This window comes from Anabrus simplex, chromosome 1 (assembly GCF_040414725.1).
Source record: "Anabrus simplex isolate iqAnaSimp1 chromosome 1, ASM4041472v1, whole genome shotgun sequence".
Classification (NCBI taxonomy): domain Eukaryota; kingdom Metazoa; phylum Arthropoda; class Insecta; order Orthoptera; family Tettigoniidae; genus Anabrus; species Anabrus simplex.
Genome location: NC_090265.1, coordinates 1,683,979,384 through 1,684,004,266, shown reverse-complemented (window position 1 = coordinate 1,684,004,266; position 24,883 = coordinate 1,683,979,384). Strand labels below are relative to the sequence as shown.

The window sequence follows — 24,883 nt, the reverse complement described above, 5'->3', positions numbered from 1 at the left end:
CTTGATCCACTGAGTGTTCTTAGGCCAAAACAAAGTCCGTATCTCAATTAGAACCAAAGATATGATTGCTTCAAAGAGACAAAAAATTGAGAAAATCAAATAATTTGAGGAAGGCGAAAGTTAATTGATTTATAATACCTGATGACAAATCTGTGCATGAATACCTCTCAGTTTTTAAAAAATGAAGGAAATCGACCGGATAGAATGGCTGGACGGACTGATTTTAGTTTTTATAAATTTTTTAAAATATATAGCCTAGATTGGTTAACAGGAAAAGGTAGCGGTTTATTTCTAAATCTTCCTATTAGTATAAGTATTTCAAAGGAGAAAATGTAATACACAAATTTAAATTTACAATAATAATACTAGAGAAATTAGTATATAAGATAAAATATATCAGAATAAAGAAAGAAAAATGAGGTGGAAATCTACATACGGTATGTGTACAAATGATTTTGTAAAATCTGAACGGAATATACTGGCGGTAATAGAACTATATCATTGCGAACCGCTGTGGAAATGTGGAATTTTGCATAAAAACGTTCAAAATAAATGTTGGAAGTGTACCAAGTGTAACTATTACAATAGTGTTTTCGAGTTTAAAAAAATTGATTTAAAGTAGTCCTCGATTGGCTCATAGATCCTTCACTTATCCCTATGGTACTAAGGTTCTTCAGTACCAATATCAAATCGTATTGTTAGGTACATTATGTACCAATTTCTCCCATTTTTCTCCAGGTGATGGTTTCAACTTAACCAGAATTTTTATTCGTGGCCAGGCAATGCATGAAGGATGTCCGGAAAGGAAACATTTTCAGAGATATAACAGAATTATCAACCAACCTAACTTAGTTCTATATTTGTGGATTTTAAAATAATTCGAAATGGTATTAACATGTCAATTAATGTCAAAAATCTTGAATTCTCACGAACTATCAAAACTACATATTTATTTCAATAGTATTTGTTTAATTCTATGATAAACAGAAGTCGAATCAAGATTAGCACAAAGCACGTAAGATGCTGAGAGAACCATTTAACACAACTTCGACAATACTGTCCATCTGCCTCCCGAGGAGCAAAATCTTAGCAAACATTCCTGCAATAGCCTAGTAATATTCTAACGTTCATTTGGAGACTCAAACAAATTTCTTTTAATCACAACCGAAAGCCTATTCCTTAATAATTCTTAGTAATTGCTAAAAAAAAAAAACATCTTCAGAGATATAACGGAATTGTCAAACCAACTTAGTTCTACATCCGTACATTTTAAATCAATATCTCAAACGGTTAAATGTTCTCCAGTTTCCTTTTATGGCGGTGATGTCAACTGTTCGGGAATTTCCATTCGTGGCGAATTTCCGTAAGAAGATACTTTTAGGCCCGGTTGTATAAAGACATCTGACTGGAGATCAATTAAGAACTTAGTTCTGAAAATGAACTGAGATTACGACTTCATCGCGTTGTATAAAACTGAACTCGGTTTACACAAGTGTAGTTCAAATGTAATCGGAGTTCAAAAAATTGGACATGGCAACGCCGCAAAACAAATGAAATACGAAATAGCTCGGCCCGTTGAATAATACTTAAATAGTGGGATTGACCTGGCCGTGACTGTCAACAAATGAAATACGAAATTGCCGTGACTGTCGAAGAAGGAGAAGAAGATAATATTGTAATCTCGCGAAGTAAACATGGAAGGAACTTCACACAGAAAGAAAAGGGCGATCTGGTGGGTATTGTACTATCAAGGTACAAACATGTAATAGAAAATAAAAGAACCTATATGGTGACATCAAAGTTGAAAGAGAAAGCCGTTGACTTGTCAATGTTAAAGAGCTCTCCAACAACCATTTGAAAACTTACTGTAGCATAAAACCTAAGAGTTGTTAGGAACATACACATGGGTGACAGGGGATAATTTATTTGACTAGGTTTTTGTAGTGTGTCCCTTAACTTTAGTTCCAGTCGTTCCACAACATTTTTCGATAAACGAAATCTTATTTTGAACATTTCACACAATTCAATAATCGGATTCCGTCTGTGCCGAAAGACGCGAGGAGCTCGTTGTAAAATCAACTCTTCTTCATCAGACGAAAAGTCGGAATAATCTGACATCCCTGCTAAAGAAAATATATATGCTTTGTTTTGTAAACTTGAAACATAATAGAAAACTAAGTAACAACATGTTGGTATAGATGTAGGCTATTGTTTATATGATATTCACATAACCTCACTTCTGAAAAAATCGAGCGATCTTTAGCAATATTATTTAACTACTAGCATTCAATATATTTATAACGCACCTCGATATTATTAAGGTACGGTATTCTTACGCATATACGATACAGGGAAACACTTCTCAAGTCTTCAGGTCTAGTTCAATGTTTAATATGAATGATAATGATCTAAGTTCAAGGAGATTAACCGACGAATATTCGGCAGTCAAATCTGAACTTAGATCAAGACGAGATGATCTTAGGTTAGCGTTTATACAACGGAAAATCGAAGTTCAACTTGACTGGCAGCCATTTTTCCTCTTTGAACTCAGATCAAAAGTTTTATACAACCGGGCCTTAGAGCAATATTTAGGTATGTAAACGAAGTCCGATACACGAGTTTAGTAATACCAAATACTTACGTGTATTGTAACAATGAAAGTGAAAATCCACAGCCTGTTTCCAGTCATTCGACCGGGTCAGAAATGGAATGAATGAAGACTCCCATCTAGCGGCGAGGATAGGAATTGTGCCGGCTGCCGCTCCTATCGCACTCCTCAGGGGCAATGATTATTGACTGACAAATGAAATGAAATTATATTGGAGAGTGTTGCTGGAGTGAAATATGACAGGGAAAACCGGAGTGCCCGGAGAAAAACCTGACCCGCCTCCGCTTTGTCCGGCACAAATCTCAGATTGAGTGAACGGGATTTGAACCACGGAACCCAGCGGTGAGAGGCCAGCGCGCTGCCGCCTGAGCCACGGAGGCACACTTGCACAAAGAGACTACCGCAAATAACACGCATCAATCGCGAGATAGGAAGTAATTAAAAATGAACTAAATGGTTGAAAAGCAAACTACTTTATAAACAGAAATTGAGTCAAGATAGAACAAATGCCGTAAGATACCAAGAGCATCTCTCAAAACACTTTCAGCAACACTGCCAGTCCTCAGTAACAAATATTTATTGTTTCCGAGGAATAAAATAAAAATAGACATTCCTGCAATAGCCTAGTAATATGATGTGTTATTGATCTATTGATTTTGTGAATAGTTGTTATCCAGATCGTAGCAAATTAAAGATCAAGTCCTTTATCTGAAATACAGTCAATGCTGAACGAATCATTCCTCTTTGTGTGAGGAAAAGTAGTTTCAATATGATACTGTAGGGTTCTAATAATCAAAGGTAGGATGATCAAACTTTTGTGATATAATGGACAATGGTGTGATTTATTTGACAGCAGTCCTTGTCCCTCATGCATCAACTTGAGTAATATAGAACTAGTATTAAGAGTCCAACGCGCCAACGTCATTTTAGCACTTCTTCACAGCCACAGTGTGCAGATCACACGAACATGTTTTAAAGTTTTTGTATATTTTCGCCATTCCTTTTGCTCTTGGCATCAGAAAGGTGCTTATGGTGACGATGCCAAGGGAAAGAGCTAGGACCGGAGAGGAAGCGACCGTGACCTTAATTAATGTACAGCTACAGAATTTGTCTGGTGTGAAAATAGAAAACCACGGAAAATCTATCCTCAGTGCTGCCGACTGTGAGGTTCGAATCCACCCTCCCAAATTCAAGCTATCAGGTACGCGGTCCGACCCGTGCAGCCAACTCGCTAGGTAAATTCACATTATTATTATTATTATTATTATTATTATTATTATTATTATTATTATTATTATTATTATTATTTACAAGTAGCTGATTTAGTATCAGAGTCCCGTAAGTTTGCTCTGTGAGCGCTCCAAGTTCAAGAATCGTCATGTCGATTTCTTCGCTGACTGGTTTGTCACGAAGGATAACTTAAGTATAATAATCCACATTTTTGTTTTTTAGCCTGTCTTCAATCAGCCTACTCTTAATGCACGATAGTTCTCAGCTCTATAACTTTCACTCTTTCATTTGCCTGTTGCAAACTTTGTACTTTGCTGGCAGCCAGTAAATACGAGAAGTTGATGGTTTTAAGAACATATTTCTCTCTATTCCTCAACTTGAGAGAGAAACAAACAAACTGAAATTCAGCATTTAATATTATAAGCCGATGAACAACATAACATAAAGTAAGTTACTTATTGAAACAGAAGTACCATGATGTCAAGTCTTCAAATAACGGATGAGGAGATACAGATTACACGACTTTATTTAGAATGGAATGGGGATAAATTGTGAACATTCTAAAGATTGAACACAGAAACCAAGGCAATAAATTGTACTAGGATTATCAACGCTTAGTTCCTGTTTTCTACTTTAGTATCGGAAATTAACTTTTTGGGGGAATGAATACCAACTTAATTCCTGAGGGCAAAAGCGAGTTAACGAGAGAAGTAGTCTATTTGCATTCGAACCCTCCGAACTGCACGAACATTGGTAGGGAAGCTCAAACATAGTTGCTGAGAGCGGGTGTAGGATTCTTTATCGTGTACAGTTAGGCATTTGATCAAAATAGTAACTTCAAGCAATTGCGGTTAGTAACATTATGTTATGACAGTTTGGTCGCAACAGTGAAGACGATATGTACTGTGATACACCTACAACAAGTGACGAAATCTGAAGCTGAAACACGACACAACAGTCATCTGTGTATTTGTCACTAAATACAGAAGGATTGACTGAAAAAAAGCTGGAAGTATGAGAGAGAAGAATTCTCATACAGATCCTAGGCCCGGTACTGAAAAGTGCGGAGTACCGAGGACTTCACAATTCAGAGCTCAGTACCCAAATAGAGAGGCTCTCTGAATGTGCTAGGAAAAGGAGGCTAACTTTTTATGGTCTTGTGGCAAGATTGTCACACAACAGACTTACAGACTTCATCTTCTGGTGAAAGAAGAAAGTCTGTACCAATTTGTTGAGTGAGACTGAGAACTGAGACTAACAGACTTACAAATCAGAGAGGCTGCGGGACAGATCCTGAAGAAAATCCGTGATTTTCATGAAAAACGACAGAAGAAGAAAATCAGTCTAATCCTCTGGTGAGAGGAAAGAAAGGATCTAAACCCGTAGAAGATACGACAGTGCTAGGCAAAGTTCGAAGCCCAAAAGTTGAAGAAAGGTGGTCGCAATAAGCCTATTTGAAATGATGATGATAATAATGTCCGCCTCTGTGGTGTAGTGGTTAGCATGATTAGCTGCCACCCCCGGAGGCCCGGGTTCGATTCCCGGCTCTGCCACGAAATTTGAAAAGTGGTATGAGGGCTGGAACGGGGTCCACTCAGCCTCGGGAGGTCAACTGAGTAGAGGTGGGTTCGATTCCCACCTCAGCCATCCTGGAAGTGGTTTTCCGTGGTTTCCCACTTCTCCTCCAGGCGAATGACGGGATGGTACCTAACTTAAGGCCACGGCAGATTCCTTCCCTCTTCCTTGCCTATCCCTTCCAATCTTCCCATCCCTCCACAAGGCCCCTGTTCAGCATAGCAGGTGAGGCCGCCTGGGCGAGGTACTGGTCATTCTCCCCATTTGTATCCCCCGACCAAGAGTCTGAAGCTCCAGGGCACTTCCCTTGAGGCGGTAGACGTGGGATCCCTCGCTGAGTCCGAGGGAAAAGCCGAACCTGGAGGGTAAACAGATGATGATGATGATGATGATGATGATGATGATAATAACGCCAAAGAATGGAATTGATAAATTATAGCAACTGTCTGAATATGTTTACAACAAGAAATCCCTATCCATCAAAACAAAAATCAGACAGTGCAACACGGTGGTCAAGTTACGCAACAGAAAGCTTGACGATGAATGGAAAAAACGGACTTGAAGATATCAGAAAGAAAGAAAAATATTGAGAAAAATCTTAGGTGGGCATAAGAAAGATGATATGTAGGCCTACATCAAGAGAAGTAATGAAGAACTACTGTATATAGAAAGACTGAGAGATTAATGGATACAATAAAAAGACGGAGAATATTTTACGTACACTTAAGAATGAATGACAATAGGGTAACCAAGAGATTATTCAATCACTCCTCAACAACCCAAAGGCCAAAACATCTGGATACTAAATATACGTCAAAATATGAAAGAAGCCAAAATTCGAGAGGCAGACACATATAGTACAGACTAATTTTCAGACAACTCAAAATGTGGCAGGGTTTCCAGGAGTCTAGAATGAGGAGAGAAAAAGACTAGCAAGTTAATGAATGAAGGAGTGGTGGAGGAAGAAGAAAGTTAACATAGATAATAATAATAATAATAATAATAATAATAATAATAATAATAATAATAATAATAATGTCCGACTCGTTGGCTGAATGGTCAGCGTACTGGCTTTCGGTTCAGAGGGCCCCGGGTTCGATTCCAGGCCGGGTCGGGGATTTTAAGCTTCATTGGTTAATTCCAATGGCTCGGGGGCTGTGGTTTTGTGCTGTCCCCAACATCCCTGCAAGTCACACACCACACATAACACTATCCTCCACCACAATAACACGCAGTTACATACACATGGCAGATGCTGCCCACCCTCATCGGAGGGTCTGTCTTGCAACGGCTGCACTCGGCTAGAAATAGCCACACGAAGTAATAATAATAATAATAATAATAATAATAATAATAATAATAATAATAATAATAATAATGTCCGGCTCCATGGTTGAATGGTTGGTGTGCTGGCCTTTGATCCAGGGAGTCCCGAGTTCGATGGGTCGGGGATTTTAACTTTCATTGATTAATTCCTTTGTCTCGGGGGATGGGTGTATGTGCCGTCTTCATCATAAAAATTCATCATAGGTAGCGCCTCATCCTCATAGACACGCAGGTCGCCTATACGGAGTCAACTTAAAAAGATCACCACCAGGCCTCTTCATAGGTCACACGCAATAATAATAATAATAATAATAATAATAATAATAATAATAATAATAATAATAATAATACCGGGCGAGCTGCCAGTGTGGTTAGGGGCGCGCGGCGGTGAGCTTGCGTCCGGGAGACAGTGGGTTCGAATCCTATCCCTTTCCTATCCCATCGTCGCCATAAGACTTATCTGTGTCGGTGTGTCGATGCGACGTACAGTCACTAGCAAATAATAATAATAATAATAATAATAATAATAAACATCTACTATTTCTTCAACTGCTAGTTGTCTCAGTAATGCAGACGTATACTACACGAATTTTGCCCGAGATGGGATTCTTAAATATGAAGGGTCTTTTAGGTATTTTACAATCGAACGAACAAATTGAGACGAGATTCGATTCCTTAACCTACCGCATTGCTCGGCTGATCTATAAGAAAACAATTTATAGATATTTGAAATGTCAGAACGAATTCCGTAGCATAGATACTTTAAGATGCAGTCACTGAAAATCGGATTCCTGAAGAGAGAGAATAAGGATTTGAGATATATAATAATAATCCGTATAAATTATTGCGAGAGATTGCAAGATGAAAGAGTCGTAGTATTTAAATGTGCAGATGTTCAAAATCGTCTCCTCCAATTATCACTCCACCTTTTTCTTATTTCTATCAACACTTCTCCTAGAATATCTGTCTCGTATATAACAGAGTCATCAAGCGACCGGAAATATAATGTTTCAACTCACACCTTCCCTTTCCCCACAACGTAACACTCCAGCGAACACAAAAGAGTGGCAGGCCCGGCGGTGCCAGGATAGACCCGACATCTGTCCGCTGATATCAGAAGACTAATTGAAACAAGATTGCACATTTCTCAGGGCCTGTTTAGGAACTTTCGACAGAGCAGATAATACAAAATCGGTTAAGAACTGTATGTTGCCTCTGACGACTCGTTAACAGTGCTACAGTTTGATGTGCAATGGACAGGTAAAAATAAATAAATAAATAAAAAAACGTTGCACTCGTACATTTTCTCCGCTACACAGAAAAATTTAGAATCATGGATATGTTTTGGGCTTAGAAGACGAAAGAGAGACAGTATAGATTCTTCAGTTGTTCCTCTCTTAGTAGCCTCTTACGACATAGGCTGCATGGGATACGCATAATGCATCCTTTGACGTCACACACAGGGTAGATATAGAGTTCACCGAGTTCCGATAAATCGAAAGAAAATTAGTATATCCACAAAGGATAATAAATAAATACATAAATAAATAAATAAATAAATAAATAAATAAATAAATAAATAAATAAATAAATAAATAAATAAATTTAAAAATGCAAAACTACTCGATGACGCTCGCCAAAGTTGTGTGACCAGAAGCAGCAGCAGTAGAAGAAGAAGAAGAAGAAGAAGAAGAATACTTATTATTTAGGTGGTTTTAAATAGAAGTGAGAACTTTCAATAAGGGAAGTTCCCTGTTTGAAGACATTCTAGACGTCGTAAATATAATACTAATCTAATTAATCTAATTATTATTATTATTATTATTATCCAGCTCTGTGATGTAGAGGTACCGAGCCTATCTCTTATTCCAAGGCCCTGGGCTCGTTTTCCGGCCTCCGAGCTCGATAGCTGCAGTCTCTTAATTGCGGCCAGTATCCAGTCCTCGGTATATAGTGGGTTCGAGCCCCACTCTCGGCTGCCCTGAAGATGGTTTTCCGTAGTTTCCCATTTTCACACTAGGCAAATGCTGGGGCTGTATCTTAATTAAGGCCAGGTCCACTTCCTTCCTACTCCTAGCCCTTTCCTGTCCCATCGTCGCCGTAAGACCTATCTGTGTCGGTGCGACGTAAAGCAAGTTGTTGTTGTTGTTTTCCGGCCAGTTCAAGGGTTTTAACTCTGGACTAAGGACTATTTCTTACAATTGGCTACCATGTTTTTCCTTCATTCCCACCTAGATATACCTGCTCCCTTCACAAAGTTGCAGGTTGTTCTTATAGGGTCTTCTTGGATTTTTTCTTTACCTGGTAGTCCTAGAGTGGAGAGTCTGATCTTACCCAGCGCCTGACATTCGAAAAGTATGTGTTCAGCTGATTCCTCTGCTTCATTGCATTTCCTACAAATATTGTCTCTTATTACTCCAATTCTATGTAGGTGTTTTCGTCAGAAGGCAGTGTCCTGTCAACAGTCCTACTACCCATCTCATATTTTCTCTGCTAAGTTTCAACAGTTCTTTAGTATGCTTCTTGTTTGGTCTTTTTATCAGTTCCTTTGCAAGCCTGCATCCTGGAGTATTTTTCCAGTTGTCCATTTGTTTCTTTTGTACCATTTTCCTATGTAGTGTTGGGCTTGTCCATAGGAAATCCCACATACAGGTTCTGGGCCTACAAAATGTGTTTCTGCCCCTTTCTTGGCCAGTTTTTCTGCCTTTTCATTTCCTTCTTTACCTGCATGCCCTGGTACCCATAGGATCCAGGTTTACCAAGATCTTAGAGACTCACCCGCTCTCACAACAGACACATCCTGCCCACACCACCAAACGATAGGCCTTCTCCCACTCCTTATCGATAGACCCAGCGCGAGTTTAGAACTCCATACCAGATGAGTTACTGAGTCTGACGTTGAGCTCTTCGTTCAAAAAGCAGCATAAGAAAGATCTACTTTCTATTTAGTGACTCTCATTACGGTTAAAATTACGATTTTGATTACCATAAATATTATTTTAATCAAATTCCTAATACATTTTTCATTATTGTATAGGTTTGATAACAATTAATTAGTAGTACCTGTAAATTCCATTTGTTATCCTTGGTTTGGTGTAATAGAAGCTTCAACTATGCCAAGTAAAACAAGGCAGAAGAGAAAACCCTCTTTGTATTCAAAATTATATCATTAGCCACCAACAAACATTTGTCATCACTGCCGAGCAGTACAATGTTTCAACGTTCATATCGCACACAATATTTCTAGAGATGAAAAAAAGATGGTAAGATACGTGTAATAGCATGGTGACAGTAATTAGTTTAGTGTGATTGTTGCAGAAGAGCTACTCATTTTCAAATAACTGAATAAACTGGAACGTAACAAAAAGCGAGGGAACTCTGGAGAATCAATTAACGAAAATTTCCCTTTCCTCAGAGTTCTTCTTCTCTCCGTATCTCCATCTATCTACCTTGGAAACTTCAAACTTCGTTGATTGAGTTAGTTCCACATGGTTTGTGATGGTACACCCGATTAACGAAGGAGCAGCGCGGCCGGTCTTGATAGGCACCTCATTCCTGTCGTTATAACAGTCATATTGCGCTGCGCAGACGCATGTTATACTGAAGTCACGAGTTCGAACGCCGTTTAGTCGCGCAAATTTTATTTTGTTCCTATAACTTATTTCTCTCCGTGAGATGGTGATAATCAACATTCTTGGAGCCTGCCGTTTGCGGAAAAATCGGACGGCGAGTTCCTGCCGTTTCTTAATGCAAGACGATTAATAATAATAATAATAATAATAATAATAATAATAATAATAATAATAATAATAATAATAATAATAATAATAAATAAAACTTTTCTGTATGAATTTCTGTCTAACAATGAATAACGGTTCCTAAACATGTTTTGCTTCGTAGAAATAAAAAATCAGGCTGTTTATTTCTATCACGTCATATTTTCTACTACCGGTAGGGCTAATACATTTTTTCACGAATTCACAATAAGACGGTGTTTTGATTTTGCACATGGGAGAAGTGGAGTTCATCAGTGGCTTTTTTATTTTAAATTACAGACAGTTTGTAACTAATTTGTAAGCAATAGTGTGAATTACACCACCGCAAAATTATTGCGATACAATATTCACAACAAAACACAACACAGGGAAAGATTCAAATTCAGAGTAACGTAATAATAATAATAATAATAATAATAATAATAATAATAATAATGATAATAATAATAAATACTTAGGAAAAATTATACAACCGTCCGGATTAAATCTTGAAGCAAACAGAGAGAGAGAGAGAGAGAGAGCATTACTAAATTATTAAAAGTCTATAGAATCACAAGGAAGTGGTACAACGAAAAATCGATATCTCGGAACGCTAAATTAAAACACAATAACTCGGTAATTAAACCTGAAGCATTATACGCATCAAAAACTCTGATCATTAGAGGCAGATCACTAACTAAAAATGTAGAAAAACAAGAAATAAAAATCTTTGGCTCAGTATGCGTAGACAAAGCGTGGATGAAAACGAGATTTCCTGAGTTATACCAGCATTATGAGAGAATATCAGACACTATTAAAAAGACGGTTGAAATTTTATGGCCATATTTAAAGAATTGACAATGAAAGACTCCCCACTAAAAGTCAAGAATAAGTGGATAATCTAAATTGAAATATATCTTCAAGAAATCAATATAACAGGCGAAATTGTATTGGAGAGACTAGCGTTAGAACGTTGGTGAACAAACACCAATTTTTCTGAAACATCCAAGAAGTGAACCAACACTGTAAGGACGGAAGAACGGAAGAAAAATCATAGCGAGGGGATGAAGAGTAAGAGAATAATACAATCTGCTAAGTGAGTTCAATCGCACTCCTTAGTTGAGCACACCGTTGTGAAAATACATCTACGTACATCTTTTTTTGTAGACTGTTTTGCCTTTCAGCGTTCAGTCTGCACGCCTTCATGAATTTACTAATCGCCTCCACAATCCTCTATCTGTAACTAGCTCTCTGACTTGGTTTAGTTCCATACATCTTATTTTTAAATCATTAGAATCTGACTCAAACCATCATCGTCTTGGTCTCCCTCTACTTCTCTTAACCTCCATGATCGAGTCAGTTAATCTCCTAGGTAATAATAATAGTAATGATATAGGAATTAGAAAGATGCTTTTGAAGGTTTTAGTCTGGAGTGTGGCATTGTATGGAAGTGAAAAATGGACGATAACTAGCTCAGAAAGAAAGACATAGAAGCTTTTGATATGTGGTGTTACAGAAGAATGATGAAGATAAGACGGGTAGACAGGATTACGAATGAAGAGTTACTGAATCAAATTGGTAAGAGGAGATCGATTTAGCTAAATTTGACCAGAAGAAGAGATAGAATGATAGCGCACATCTTAAGACACCCAGGGAAGTGTAAGTGGTAAGAACGGTAAGGGTAGACCAAGATACGAACATGACAAACAGATTAGAGCAGATGTAGGATGTAATAGTTATGCAGAAATGAAAAAGTTAGCACATGATAGGGTGGCATGGAGAGCTGTATCAAACTACTCTATGGACTGATGACTCAAACAACACAATAATAATAATAATAATAATAATAATAATAATAATAATAATAATAATAATAATAATAATAATAACGAAATACAACAAAAAGTCCATATCCTTGAATGCAAAATTGAGACATTATTGCTCTGTCCTAAGACCAGACGTTTTGTATACAGCGGAATGCCTAGCTATGAACAAGAACAGCCTGAGAGAAAAATGGGAAATTAAAGAAAGATCTTAAGGAAAATTCTTGGCCCGATTAAAGACAAAGATGAATATAGACGTCGGCATAACCATCTCTGATGCCATGCGGTGAAGGAGAATTGCATTTTATGTTCACTTGCTAAGAATGAAACCAACACGGTCTTTAGATCTTTAGAACCAGATCTTTAATTACTTTAAAGATAAGAAGACCCAGCCAACTTGGTTCAAGGAGGTGGAAAGGGACGTTCAGGAGACGGGGATCACTTATGAAGATATATAAGAACGCAACCCACTCAGGAGGAAACTAAAAGACCACCAGGGTTTTCAAGAAAGTCCGAAGTTGAAGGCGGGAAAGACGTGGATGGAGGAAAGAATAGAGCAACACCTGCAACAAATGAAGGAGCACTGGGCAAAGATCAAAGCCAAGAGAAGACGGCTGAAATAACGTGGACCTTAACAGGCCGATACGAACATTAGAAATGTACCACTGTTTGGGTAAATGCAGTGACCAGTAGGCTACCTCTGAGACATTGATACAAGAAAGCAGTAAGTTGCTGAAGACTTGTGTACCGGGGTAAACGATCTTCCGGAAAGAGTGAGAAAACGACCTGGCGCAAAGTATATAGTTTCGACAGCGAATATATGCATTCTCTTGCAAGAGTACTGGAAATCCAGAAATACTGAACAAGTGTTAACCGTGGATTAAAGTGACACGCAATAAATGAGCAAAACATTATGAGATGTGACCAAAGTCTCACAAAATAAGTTATTTATTATTATTATTTGCTTTACGTCGCACCGACACAGATGGGTCTTAGGACGACGATGGGTTGGGAAAGGCTTAGGAGTGGGAAGGAAGTGGCCTTGGCGTTAATTATGGTACAGCCTCAGCATTTGCCTGATGTGAAAATGGGAAACGAAGGAAAACCATCTTCAGGACTGCTGACAGTGGGGTTCGAACCCACTACCCCTTGGATGCAAGCTCACACCTGCGCGTCCCTAACCGCACGGCCAACTCGCCCGGTCACAAAAGAAGAGATCAAAATTTCTACACATAACTTATTTAAGTACGAAGATTATTATAATATAGTAAAATATATTTTAACAGAAAATAGAAGATAGTGCAGTAAAATGGAGTGCATAATAAAGGAATAGCGCGACCAATCATGTTACGCTTCAGGTTCAACGATGGTATTGTCAGTTTATCCCCGAATATAAGAGTAAGTTAAACGTTTCTGAGAGGCGACGTTGTGAACAATAAATTTCCTCAGAAGTTCCATGCAAGACTAATCGAATATCCAAGAGGTGATATCTCATTGTTTTAAACCCGAAAACAACAGTCACTAATATAAAATTTCCTCTTGATCTCATCTCGTCTATTGACTGTGTAACACATTTTACAGAAAGTCGTATATTGTTAACAAACAGTAATAACGCATATTTAGGAAATACGAAGTAAAAATTAAGTTTTGATTTCGTCAATGTCATGTACATCTTTCACTTCTGCTCTTGGGATCTTAGAGCAAAATTTCTGAAGATAGTAATTTTCTTGGTAATAGCTCCATTTATAGACGTAGTGGGGTATCTTTGGTAACTAAGTTGCTCCTCTTAAGTCAGCCATAATAGATCGGTAATTTTCTTATAAGTACTAATAAGGTAATTGTTATTAATAAAACTGTTGAGTAGTGAAATAAAGAGAGTCCCATTAGCGGGCAAAATGTGATACTTTACACCAGAAAGATGTAGTTGGAAGAAAAACCAGCAATTAGTTTACAGACTAGTTCAAAAAGTCTTCTCCACCCTCGTCAATGTCCGTGGTGTTTCATATTTTAATCTTGGACGTACGACCAAAAGTACTCATCGACAGAAACTAATTTAGAAGATGGATAGCAACGAAATAGTTTCATTTCTTCCTCAATTTCAAAACTCATCATAGTGATTGATTTTGTCTTTTCTGCATAAAAATGTACATATAATCGGTCAATTAAGTAACATATTGAAAGCTGACCCCAGTCATCAATCCCTTGTCAACAGAAAAATAAGAACAATTCAATTTACACTAATCAATAATATGACATGAACTTCAGTAGAATGTTTATTCGATTGTGCCAGAAGTCACTTAACATTACAGAAGAAAATTAACATAATTTTTTACCGAGCTCGATAGCTGCAGTCGCTAAAGTGCGGCCAGTATCCAGTATTCGGGAGATAGTGGGTTCGAATCCCACTGTCGGCAGCCCTGAAGATGGTTTTCCGTGGTTTCCCATTTTCACACCAGACAAATGCTTGGGCTGTACCTTAATTAAGGCCATGGCCGCTTCCATCCAACTCCTAGCCCTTTCCTGTCCCATCGTCGCCATAAGACCTATCTCTGTCGGTGCGACGTAAAGCCAATAGCAAAAACATAAATTTGAAACTTTTACTATAAGCTGATTTTCACGGGAGGGCTGGCAGCGGTGGAGAATATTTATATTCTGTTTTTATTCTGATTTTAAGTCTGAAAACAATAATTTGATGTCACAATATACTGTATAGGGCATGTAGGGATTACAAATATTTTAAAGTAATTATTTGCAAACATTTTTTGCTAAGGTTTGTTGAAAGTAAGGAAGCGCACCTGCTATACTCAAAAGTACTGTAATGCATAAAATGAATTTTTCTCCTTCAGTGAAAGTCGGTAGGTATTGCCTCAGTATTACAGCTCGGAGGTGGATTCTGATTCTGAAACTTAACTCCTCAGACAGTGCAAGCTTATAATAATCTACGTGGTTTTACGTCTCACGAACAATAGCGATATTTTTAAGACACTGAGTGCCGCACTTTTGTCCCGAAGGAGTTCATTTATATGCTGGTAAATTTATCGACAAGAGGCTAACGTATCTGAACACCTTCGAATACCACCGGACTGATCGAAACATTCTAAGCTGTTTGAAATAGGAGACTTCTGATCAGAACGTAGACTACCAATGCCATGGCTCCTTCGCAATAAAGATCACTCGCTATGGCAGGGAGAAGAGAGATTTGACAACATTAGAATCTGCTCTCCAAGGCGTGACACAGGAATTCATTTACACTACTTCAGATATACGCGATAACTAGAGTAATTTTCGATTAACTACACATTCCACGTCAAAAATCATGTGACAAAATTCAAGTTCGTCGTTTGATCTAGTTGTGAAGTAATAATTAAAAGACAGTGGATAAGGATCTCGAGTCTATTAACGAGCCGTAGCTTTTTCACCTTCACGCTTTCTGCTCACCGCTCCGATCCCTAATTGGGTAGTCAGGGCAAGAAGGGGAACACCTAGTGTCTATAGTGAACTACAGTCCGTATATCACACCTTATATTTAAAGAGTTGAATATCATTTTACGGCCACCGAGCTAGTTTGCTGCGTGGTATTAACGAAAATGTGTAATATATTTTTGTTCCTCCAGCTTCAAATCAATCACAAAATCTGTTTCGGGAAAGATTATAATACTTTATTGAATCGGCCAAACCATGAAAAAAATACAAAAGGACAATCACAATATTGTATTATACAACCTTTACCTGTAGGAAAGACTTCATGAACCATGAGGTAACTCACGTCAGATGTGATAGTAGTATCTTCACTTCGAGCAGAAAAATGTTTCACCAACAGCTATCGAAATAAACTAATTTTCTCGTCATAAATGTTTCTACTGTTCTTGTATTAGTCCGAAAATGTTTTTCAGAACACTACTTGAACAAGAAACGTACTGTAGATGAATCAATCGTTTCTCCATAAGACATTTTCAGGTAAAGTCAGAGGTGAAAAATGAAATAATCTGGCTCAGAAAACACAGGATTCCGTACTGCTAAAATCCTTCGAAACATTCACACAGCATTTCCTAACTTTTAATAGAGTGGAGATACGTCACAGTTATGGGTGAAGGTTCGCTAAAATGTTCCATAAGCGAACAAAATGTAGCAATCATCGTCAACTGAAAGGATTGTGCACAAGTACAAGAAGACATAAGGTTGTAAGTCCGTATAATTAAAACAATGTCAAGTAACCATTCAGTCCTCAGACTGCGTTAGACTTCGATATACTTCGCAATAAAAGGAAGAAATTAAAAAGCAGAAAATAAATACGTACTTAAAATTATAGCAAGAACCATACGAAACAGCCTGCGTAGAATACAGAAGAGCAATGCCAGAAGAAAATAAAGAAATTTAAAAATTGAAGGAAAATTGAAAGGCAAACTTGTTCCAACAAGTGTAGAATGGACAACGAAACTGTTCCCAGGGCACAAGCAAAGGGACATTTTTTAAAAATCAGATTTTTCCATGACTGAACATCCAGTGCCATTTAGAAAAGACTTCCTATTGATATCAAAATTTCTGTTTGGTTTTAGTGTAGTAGCAGGTCTTTTTCGAAAGTCTGTTAATATGTATAGACGCAACGAAACTTGTTTTACCGTGTCATGCTGTAAACCGGATTCTGAATACTAAACCGTATCTCACCAACTGTCCCGCCACAGTAACGTACGGAACTGCTTTGTTCAACGTCCGGGCCGAAATGTTGTACCGGTCGCGTTAATCCCACATCAACATCAAACAAGTAGCTTTTCTTTTACGACGCACTGCACTTCGGGCATGGAACACATAAAGAGAAGTATCCTATTTCATATGGCTGCTAAAGATCTCAAAACTCTAACGAGAAAAATGCTTTCACTGACTGTGTAAATTGCCAGTTCATTGTACGTAATAGTAATAATGTAACGGCATTATCTCATGATAAGTAGTAGCCTACACTTCAAAGAATATGCCAAGGATGAGAATAAGATTCGAGACTGATGCGATACAACCAGTGGTAGTCTACAAAGAGAAGCGGAATAAATATAATACATTCCGCACATCCCCGAGTGTCTTCAAAAATATAATCTCACGAATCGCGAAGTTGAAATGGTAGGACACAGGGGCAGAATTATATCTTTCCTTGTCATCTTCTGCAATAGGTTCATAATCAACCAAGGTGTCATCCCCATCGTTGCCCTCACATCACCGAAGGGATCAATCAGAATATTGAAACATCATCCATATGTTATCACTCTCAATGCGCTACATTTCTCACATATTTATATTTCACTCATTTTGGCAATAATCCCTGTTTGTTATTAATTTATAAACTTCTTGTAGTATTCTATAAGTTATCCTTGCGCTTATTAGTAATTTCAGGCAGATTAATAAAAAGTGCCATACCTTTATCTATCTCTAGCCTAATCCCGTAAGTGGAAAATGAGAACGATCTTACATGGAGCAGCGTGTTTAGATAATCCTACGAACGGACTAGACTAAAAAAAGGTAATGTAAATTATTTTATGTTGAGTGAGTGTAATATATCATGAAATTGTAAAGTTGAGAACTTTATTTGAAAGGAAGCAATCATTTGGAAAGAAGTTTTATGAAAGTTCATACATTTTCATTCATGAGAATCCTTTAGATTTATGTCGTCTAACCAGAACAGTCCGCTAAAAATTCTTGAATTAAAGAAAAAAGAACTATGTGTTGCGTCTACAGAACCTTTGGGCACTGTTAGTAGAGTCGTGAGTTCTTCTCAGGACGCAAAGCGCAGTTCTTGGCGAAACGTCAGGAATTCCGTCAACGACTATTGAGGTGAAGAAAGTGAATCACCATTCACCAACTTCCTATTCTCTTTCCTTTGTCCTCTTGTATAGTTTATGTATTACATGAAAACTCGCTTTGAATTTTCCGTATTTATGACAAAATTTCTGTCGGAATCACTAGAACACGATATAATGAATACTGTAATCACTACATGATAAAGGCGCAAATACCTGGTATTGATACATAGTCAGTTACCTCGACAACAATGATGAAATTTTAGTCCTTTTTAAAATTTAATATCGCCATATATAAATAGACTTTCACATTTATTATCTTTCAGATCACTTCATCCTTCGAAATAAGTATCACGTTGACTACATTAATACTAGCGAGCGTGCTGTATCAGGTTTATTAAATTTAGAAAATAACGACGTGAAAACGCGTGACTACATTTTGTGCTCTTGATAAATGGTTAATATTAATGTCAATATTTATAGAACGAGGAAAGCAAGACCCCCTACGGTGGCATTGGATCAGTTATGTAGTCTAATCATTGTAAATTATCATTTTCCGTACTGAAGGCCATGTTGTTACCCTTTCTGCCCCCACAGTAACAAAAATCAAGTGATGTACAGGAAAAGAGTTAGTAATGTCCAAAATTCTCTACAAATATTAAAAACTATAGCTTTACATTCTGGGCTGGCCTATAAATAACTTAAGGTTAAAGTTGTTATTCTTGGGAGATAAAATGAAAATACGCGTTTTTTTACAGCGATAAATACTGTATTTCATCTAATTCTTCACCTACTAGTTACCGCAGGAAATAGTACGCAGTTCGTTGGGTTGTGCAGTATAAGACGAAATTACTAGTATACAACACAACATGTATGTGATAATTAAGGAGTTTTAGGGATGTGCAGAAATATTCCATGCACTGAAAATGTTAAACATTGCCAAAAGAAAACCAAACCTTTGAATTAGGGACTGGTGAATATTCGAAATATCTTAAAAGAAACGCGTTTTAGAAATACACTGGAAGTGGGTAGATAAATCTTCGATTCATCATTAGAATATAAAATCTTGGTAGCGTTGGACTAACGTGATATCAGAGGGGATTGAACGTTTAACACGAAGAAGTTACACTCGCAGCCTAGTCCACTTTGTATTATCTTCTGCAGTTATTTGCGTTACTGTGTGATTCATAAGCAGGTCTCAAAACTTCCCTCTTCCACCACAGAAACTCTAATGAACAATATTTCGTAGTAGTTCGTGAGTAATGGTCAACGCAGTGTAAATCCGCAATTATATTCTAAGACCAATGAATACGAAGGAAATGCGCTATATCTAAATATATGGGATTTGAGAAACGTCTGTAGTATACAGTTCATGTTCGGATTTATACAAATTGTTCCTTATAATGCTGCTTCATTAATTTCCCCCCTCAGTCTCCACGCGCGGAAACATACTATGGAACATTTTCTGATACAAAGATCGATCGGGTGAAAATTATTCTAAGTCCCCCAAGTACTAGCATCTCTAAAATAGAGATATCTTGGCCAGTTAATACACAGAGTTTTACCAATACATTTCTAATAAAGGGGTGAACGTTTAAGCGTTTAGAACAAGTTTAAAACCCTCCTGTGTGCACAAAACGCATATAGGGTCCCTAAAACGTGTCGTAGGTCTATCCAATGTGTCACTTTCATTTTAAAATATGCAAAATAATGAGTCCACACTTTACTTTGGACCTCGTGTAAGGTGTGTTGCTATTGCCGTATGATACAGGCAACAATGTGGTGGGCTCTCGAATTGTTATTTTACATGTCACGTAGCCTATGCTAAGTTACTGAAGTTAAATCATCCGCAGAAAGCAACTGTAATCGGCGATTAAAATAATGTTTTCAACAAAACTACGATTTTTACCTTGCATACGATATAACATATGACCATTATTTTCTCGAAAAAAGTAGTCTTCACGTGACGCCCTTATTATTTTCAAAGAAAAACGATCTGTAATTTTTTAGTGTATAGAAATTCATGGGCCATAATAAACGTCAACTTTCGTTAAGAAGACGACATTACAAGAAGATTGTGTTTTGTAAGCTTTCTAAGAAAAGAAAATAATTACCTCGACTTGAAAATGAGTGTTCGAAAGAGCTAGGCCTACAAAAAATTCGCTAAAGTTATCCTAAACTCTGTTTTCCATATCTCTAAAATGACAGAACTACGCACGTTATTCGCAAAACTGTGGGTTGGAGAAAAGAAATGTTTCGTAACGATATACCATAGCATGGGATAAGGTTTACAAAGTTCAACTTGTTTCTTCTATACAAGAGCGCGCTAAGTTTTTCCGTCTCTTACCCTCCTGCGACGTTCAATATAAAATCATCTTCTATCTGCTGTGAGTGCTCTTCATAATAACGAGGTCCTAAGAAGCAAAATGTTCACTAATACTCAGTAGAAAACTAGACCATAACTTCGCTATAACATCGTTATGATTAGTGCCCGGATTTCTAAGCCCTAATAGATTATACGGTAATACAAAGTTATTTAAGCGAATAACAAGCGAGTAGTCTTCTAGTCCACACAACGGTTCTGCAATGAAATTTGCATAAATGTTTGGGATACGGCCTGTTTTGAACCCCCTAACATTTATAAACTGCATAACCATAGTGGCTTAGAGGCCACTAACAACTTGCCAAACATGTGTGCTTAAAAATCGCGGCTCCCGTCATGATAGAGTTTGAATGCTGACTATTCATTCTACAATATTCTAGACTATTTGTTTCTCTTTCCCTGTTCTTTGTTGATATTTTGTACTTTTTGTTATTCTATCGACAGTGCGTAAATTAGTTTTGCGTGTTGCTAAATTTAATCTAAAATAACTACTTTTTAGGTAATCTTTCTCCGCAACTGGAGGACGAGTAAGATGTGCGTGAACACGGGATTTTTCCGACACCCCTCTCAATCCATAGGAACTTGTTTTCCACTAAGCTATCAAGCTGATTTATATATAATCCAAGGCTTAAAAGAAGAGACTGCATTTACACATTTTACAGATACTATGAAACAAAGGTACCGTTTAGATTTATAGTCAAAAAGTTAATCGCCAAATTACACAGCTTATAAGCGATAGAGAACAAGCTGACGAATAAAGTAGGCCTACATCGCAAATATGGGCCCTACATGATATTAATTTTTTTCTGGAATCTATGATCATTTGCGCGCCCAGTAAGAGCCGAGCGAAAATATTTTACTGCCCTATTCGTGATGAAGATTGTGATGAAAAGGTTTAATAAGCCTTCATTTGTTTAATTTAGGTGGACCAAGTTCTCTTAATTGGCAGGGCCTCGGAGGGGCAGTAATGAGAAGTGCAATCACTCTTCCCTTCAACTCGCAGACGTGACAGGATAATAAAAATATCGATTTTTTTATCGCTAAGTCATCCCAGTCTTGTATCCCCTCCTGTCCCTCGTCTCGGATGGGATAAACTGCCCACCCAATAACCCTAACGCATTCTCTCGTGCTAGGAGGCTGCGAGCGAGCGAAAAAAAAAAGGAACGTTCAACTGGTCCCGCATGCTGCTTCGTCGGTGTTTTATTGGTGTTGAGCATAGAAGAAAAGAGCCCTTTTTTTTTCTGTCCGCGTTATTACTATGCAACGCACGTCCGAGGCCAGCACAGCTATCAAGTGGCCAAACCCATTTTTTGTGTTCAAATGTGTGTTTATTTCACACCAAATGCTTTAACTTAAACATTTGTGTTCCGTGACCCCCAGAAACACGCTGACTCGCCGATACAGCTGGGATTAAAGATTTTTGTTTGTTTGTAAAACATTCTTAAGCACTATTTGCTATCCTACGCCACTAAACCGTGAAAACGCACGTAAATCCAAAACGTTATTTTCAACGAGCAAAACAGTATTTCTACGCAATCAAACAACATGTTGTATTTCACTGGAGACTCTCAATACAAATGTTCTTTCTCAAATATTGCACTACAAATGTAAATAAGGCAAAATTGTTATTCTCTACAAAAATTGTATAACCTTCCGCCGAAAATCCCTTAGCAAGCCCGCAAAGTCTTGTGATAAAAAAATAGAGGGTACGTATGAAGACGCTTCTTTTCTCGGTGTTTTGAAGGGTTAGGTAAATAGTTTGTATTTTAATGTGTTTGATAATATTTGTTCTTGTAGTAATAACTGGTCCTATCTCCCGTTTGTAACAATGTCGGAAATATTCCGCGAAAATTAGAGCTTACACCAATACTTCAGAAGGATAGGAAGTATCATGACCGAAGAGTTAAACACAGATTATTTACTTCCGCAAGGTCTTCTTTCAATCATTTCGTAAGGTCGTTCGAAGTACTGACATTCAGATAAATTATACAGGAAACTTTTTCTCACTCCAAAGATTGCGAAATGTAATCTAAATGCAATTATAATAATGTAATTCAGTCAGCAACGCATCAAAAATCATGACAATGCAGAAGTTAGCTGATTATATAGCGAGCACTTAGGAGCGCTAATGAGGGCTGGCTAAATACACGGCTACTTATACAACTGCGGGGGAACTTCATAGCGACAGCGAAGAAGATGTAACAATATTATCTGTTCTGCCTAAGCTAAGGTGAAGAGTTAGTCTGTGGAGGCACATGGTTTGAGTGGAGGCGCGTGGTGCGACTCTCACAGGTTGATCTCACCCCCACCCATAACACAACCTACAGCTGGGATACACCTGACCGCGGATACCTGCGCTTGAAAAACGGACAGAGGGACGTCTCGAATCCAAGTAAATTCTCAATGAGATAACACATGAACTACGAATGATCGGTAGAAAGTCTCTCTGAGATAACGATAATCCGTGAACTACGAATTGTTGGTGGAGAGTGCGCTGAGGCCTGGGTTCATACCTACTGGGAGAAGTCTGTCCAAGATTTCAATCTGAGAAACGTTTTTTCCCATGACACTTCTATCAATCACCACTACAACATGAACTTTTTCCACTAATTCATTTTTTTGGATTCATATATCACAAGCACGTTTTCAAATATTTTACCTCAAGACTGATATTGGGGTAACACTTGACCTAAAGGGGCGGCAAGTACCATGCTTAGAACTGAACAAAGCTTACCTTCACAAGTAAACTGGCCATAGTGTTTTCCACTCGACTTATCTCCGCACACAATGCACTCTATATTTTGATTCTTGTCGGCGCCTTGCGAACTGCCCCCGGACTGCGTGCTGGCCGCCTGGCTGCCGGGGGTGGTACTCTGTTGTAAGTCCCTGCCACCTCCGCCGCCGCCCCCAGGGGTGGTGAGACCCGGCAGGTCCTCGGGGGCGGTGGGGGTGAGTCCCGGGTGGCCCCCGTGGCTCAGTACGACGGCACTGCTGGCGCCGGGCTCCCGCCAAGCGGACGGCGGGGGGGCCACCAGCGCCATGCTGCGGGGGAAGCCGAGCTCCAACGTGGTGACCTCGGGGGGCTGACCTCGTGAGCCGAAGAACCCCGTCGTTGTCGGACACAACACGCCCGTGCACACTGCGAGGGCGTTATGCGGAATAATAATGGTAACTTGTCTGGGGCGGTGAAAGACCGCCGCGACACACACAAGTAGAAAGTGTTGCTTTGGCCCCGAGGGGGAAGGTGAAGGGGGGTCACGCACACACGCACTGCACTGTGACTAAACGACACACTGACTGTAGGTGTTCACATGCAAGCTAGGTCGCTCTTACAAGTCCACTACCGTGCCGGCCTGATAGCCGAGACCAACTGCTCTCCTACTCTGCCGGAGCCCCTGTGAACCCTGACACCCGACCCCTCCTCCCCCCACCTCGTGCGCCACAAGCTGGTAACCATGGCAACGTGTTGCCATATATGGGTGAGAGATCCTCGCCCTCGACCAGAGGCCACGACTCTCGGCTGCACCGCGTGCTCTGATTGGCCCAACTCACATTCGTTATCCTCAACGGCGATTGCTTGCGGCGCCAACTTTGCCGGCGTTTTAATTTCGCGACTGCACGTTATGTTCCACGGCCTGCTGACAGGGGAAGTGGTGACAGCATGTGAAGTTGAGAGCTTGCCCTGGGGAGATGGCCTGTCTTGACTAGGCCACTGCGGCCAGCTCTAACAGCCCTCTCCAGTCGACCGGGGCGCCCTCGTCTGGCGCAGAGCGCGGACTTTAGACCCCGGCTATTACTCTGAAGCCTAGGGCATGCCGTGGCCCTACTCTGTCACCGGCGCATGCCGTCGGGGTCACGCGGTGCAGCAGGAGGGGGGACCAATCAAAACTAGAGCGAGAGCTAAAAATGGGCAGGGCCACAGATGTAGGAGGGCGTCGTCGTCTTGATAAGCTGCGTCGGTGGCGTCGCGGGTCGGGCAGGGCGTCAGTCGCGAGGTGAGGGGCTGACCCGAGGCTCAATAAACCACCCCCGCTCCGCCGAAGAATGTACTGGCTTTGTCATACGTAACACCTCATTGCACACTGGCCACTGTCCACGGGCTTTTTATTTTTCTATTGTATATTTTTATAAATTTAATGCTCCTCTTTGTTGCCATTTGATATGTAGAGTTTTTATCTGTTTGATGATGTCACAGCGATCTCTGTATTTATGGAACGAACAAAAAAAGAAAGATAGATAAACGGACTGTTTATACTTCTTTTAATGCTCAGTGTTCCATTATTTCGCTCCGCCATCATTATCAGACATTGCTCTCTTTTTTTTCTCTTTTTGCTTTGGCTCGCTTTGCTTCCCTTAATGCTGGCTATTGCAGTGAATTAGAGAAATATCCGGGGATTAGA

At 39.0% G+C, this 24,883-nt stretch overlaps 1 protein-coding gene across 2 annotated transcripts in view; it reads right to left on the bottom strand.

The window, feature by feature from the left end:
• The window catches only part of svp (COUP transcription factor 2), a 603,142-nt gene extending 579,309 nt beyond the window's left edge, over nucleotides 1-23,833 (bottom strand). For both annotated transcript variants that reach the window (XM_068229481.1, XM_067154251.2), the window contains exon 1: nucleotides 23,218-23,833. In XM_068229481.1, the coding sequence (XP_068085582.1) occupies nucleotides 23,218-23,524 (307 nt within the window). In that variant the 5' untranslated portion in view covers nucleotides 23,525-23,833. The remainder of the gene's footprint in view (nucleotides 1-23,217) is intronic.
• Nucleotides 23,834-24,883: the final 1,050 nt, after the last annotated feature.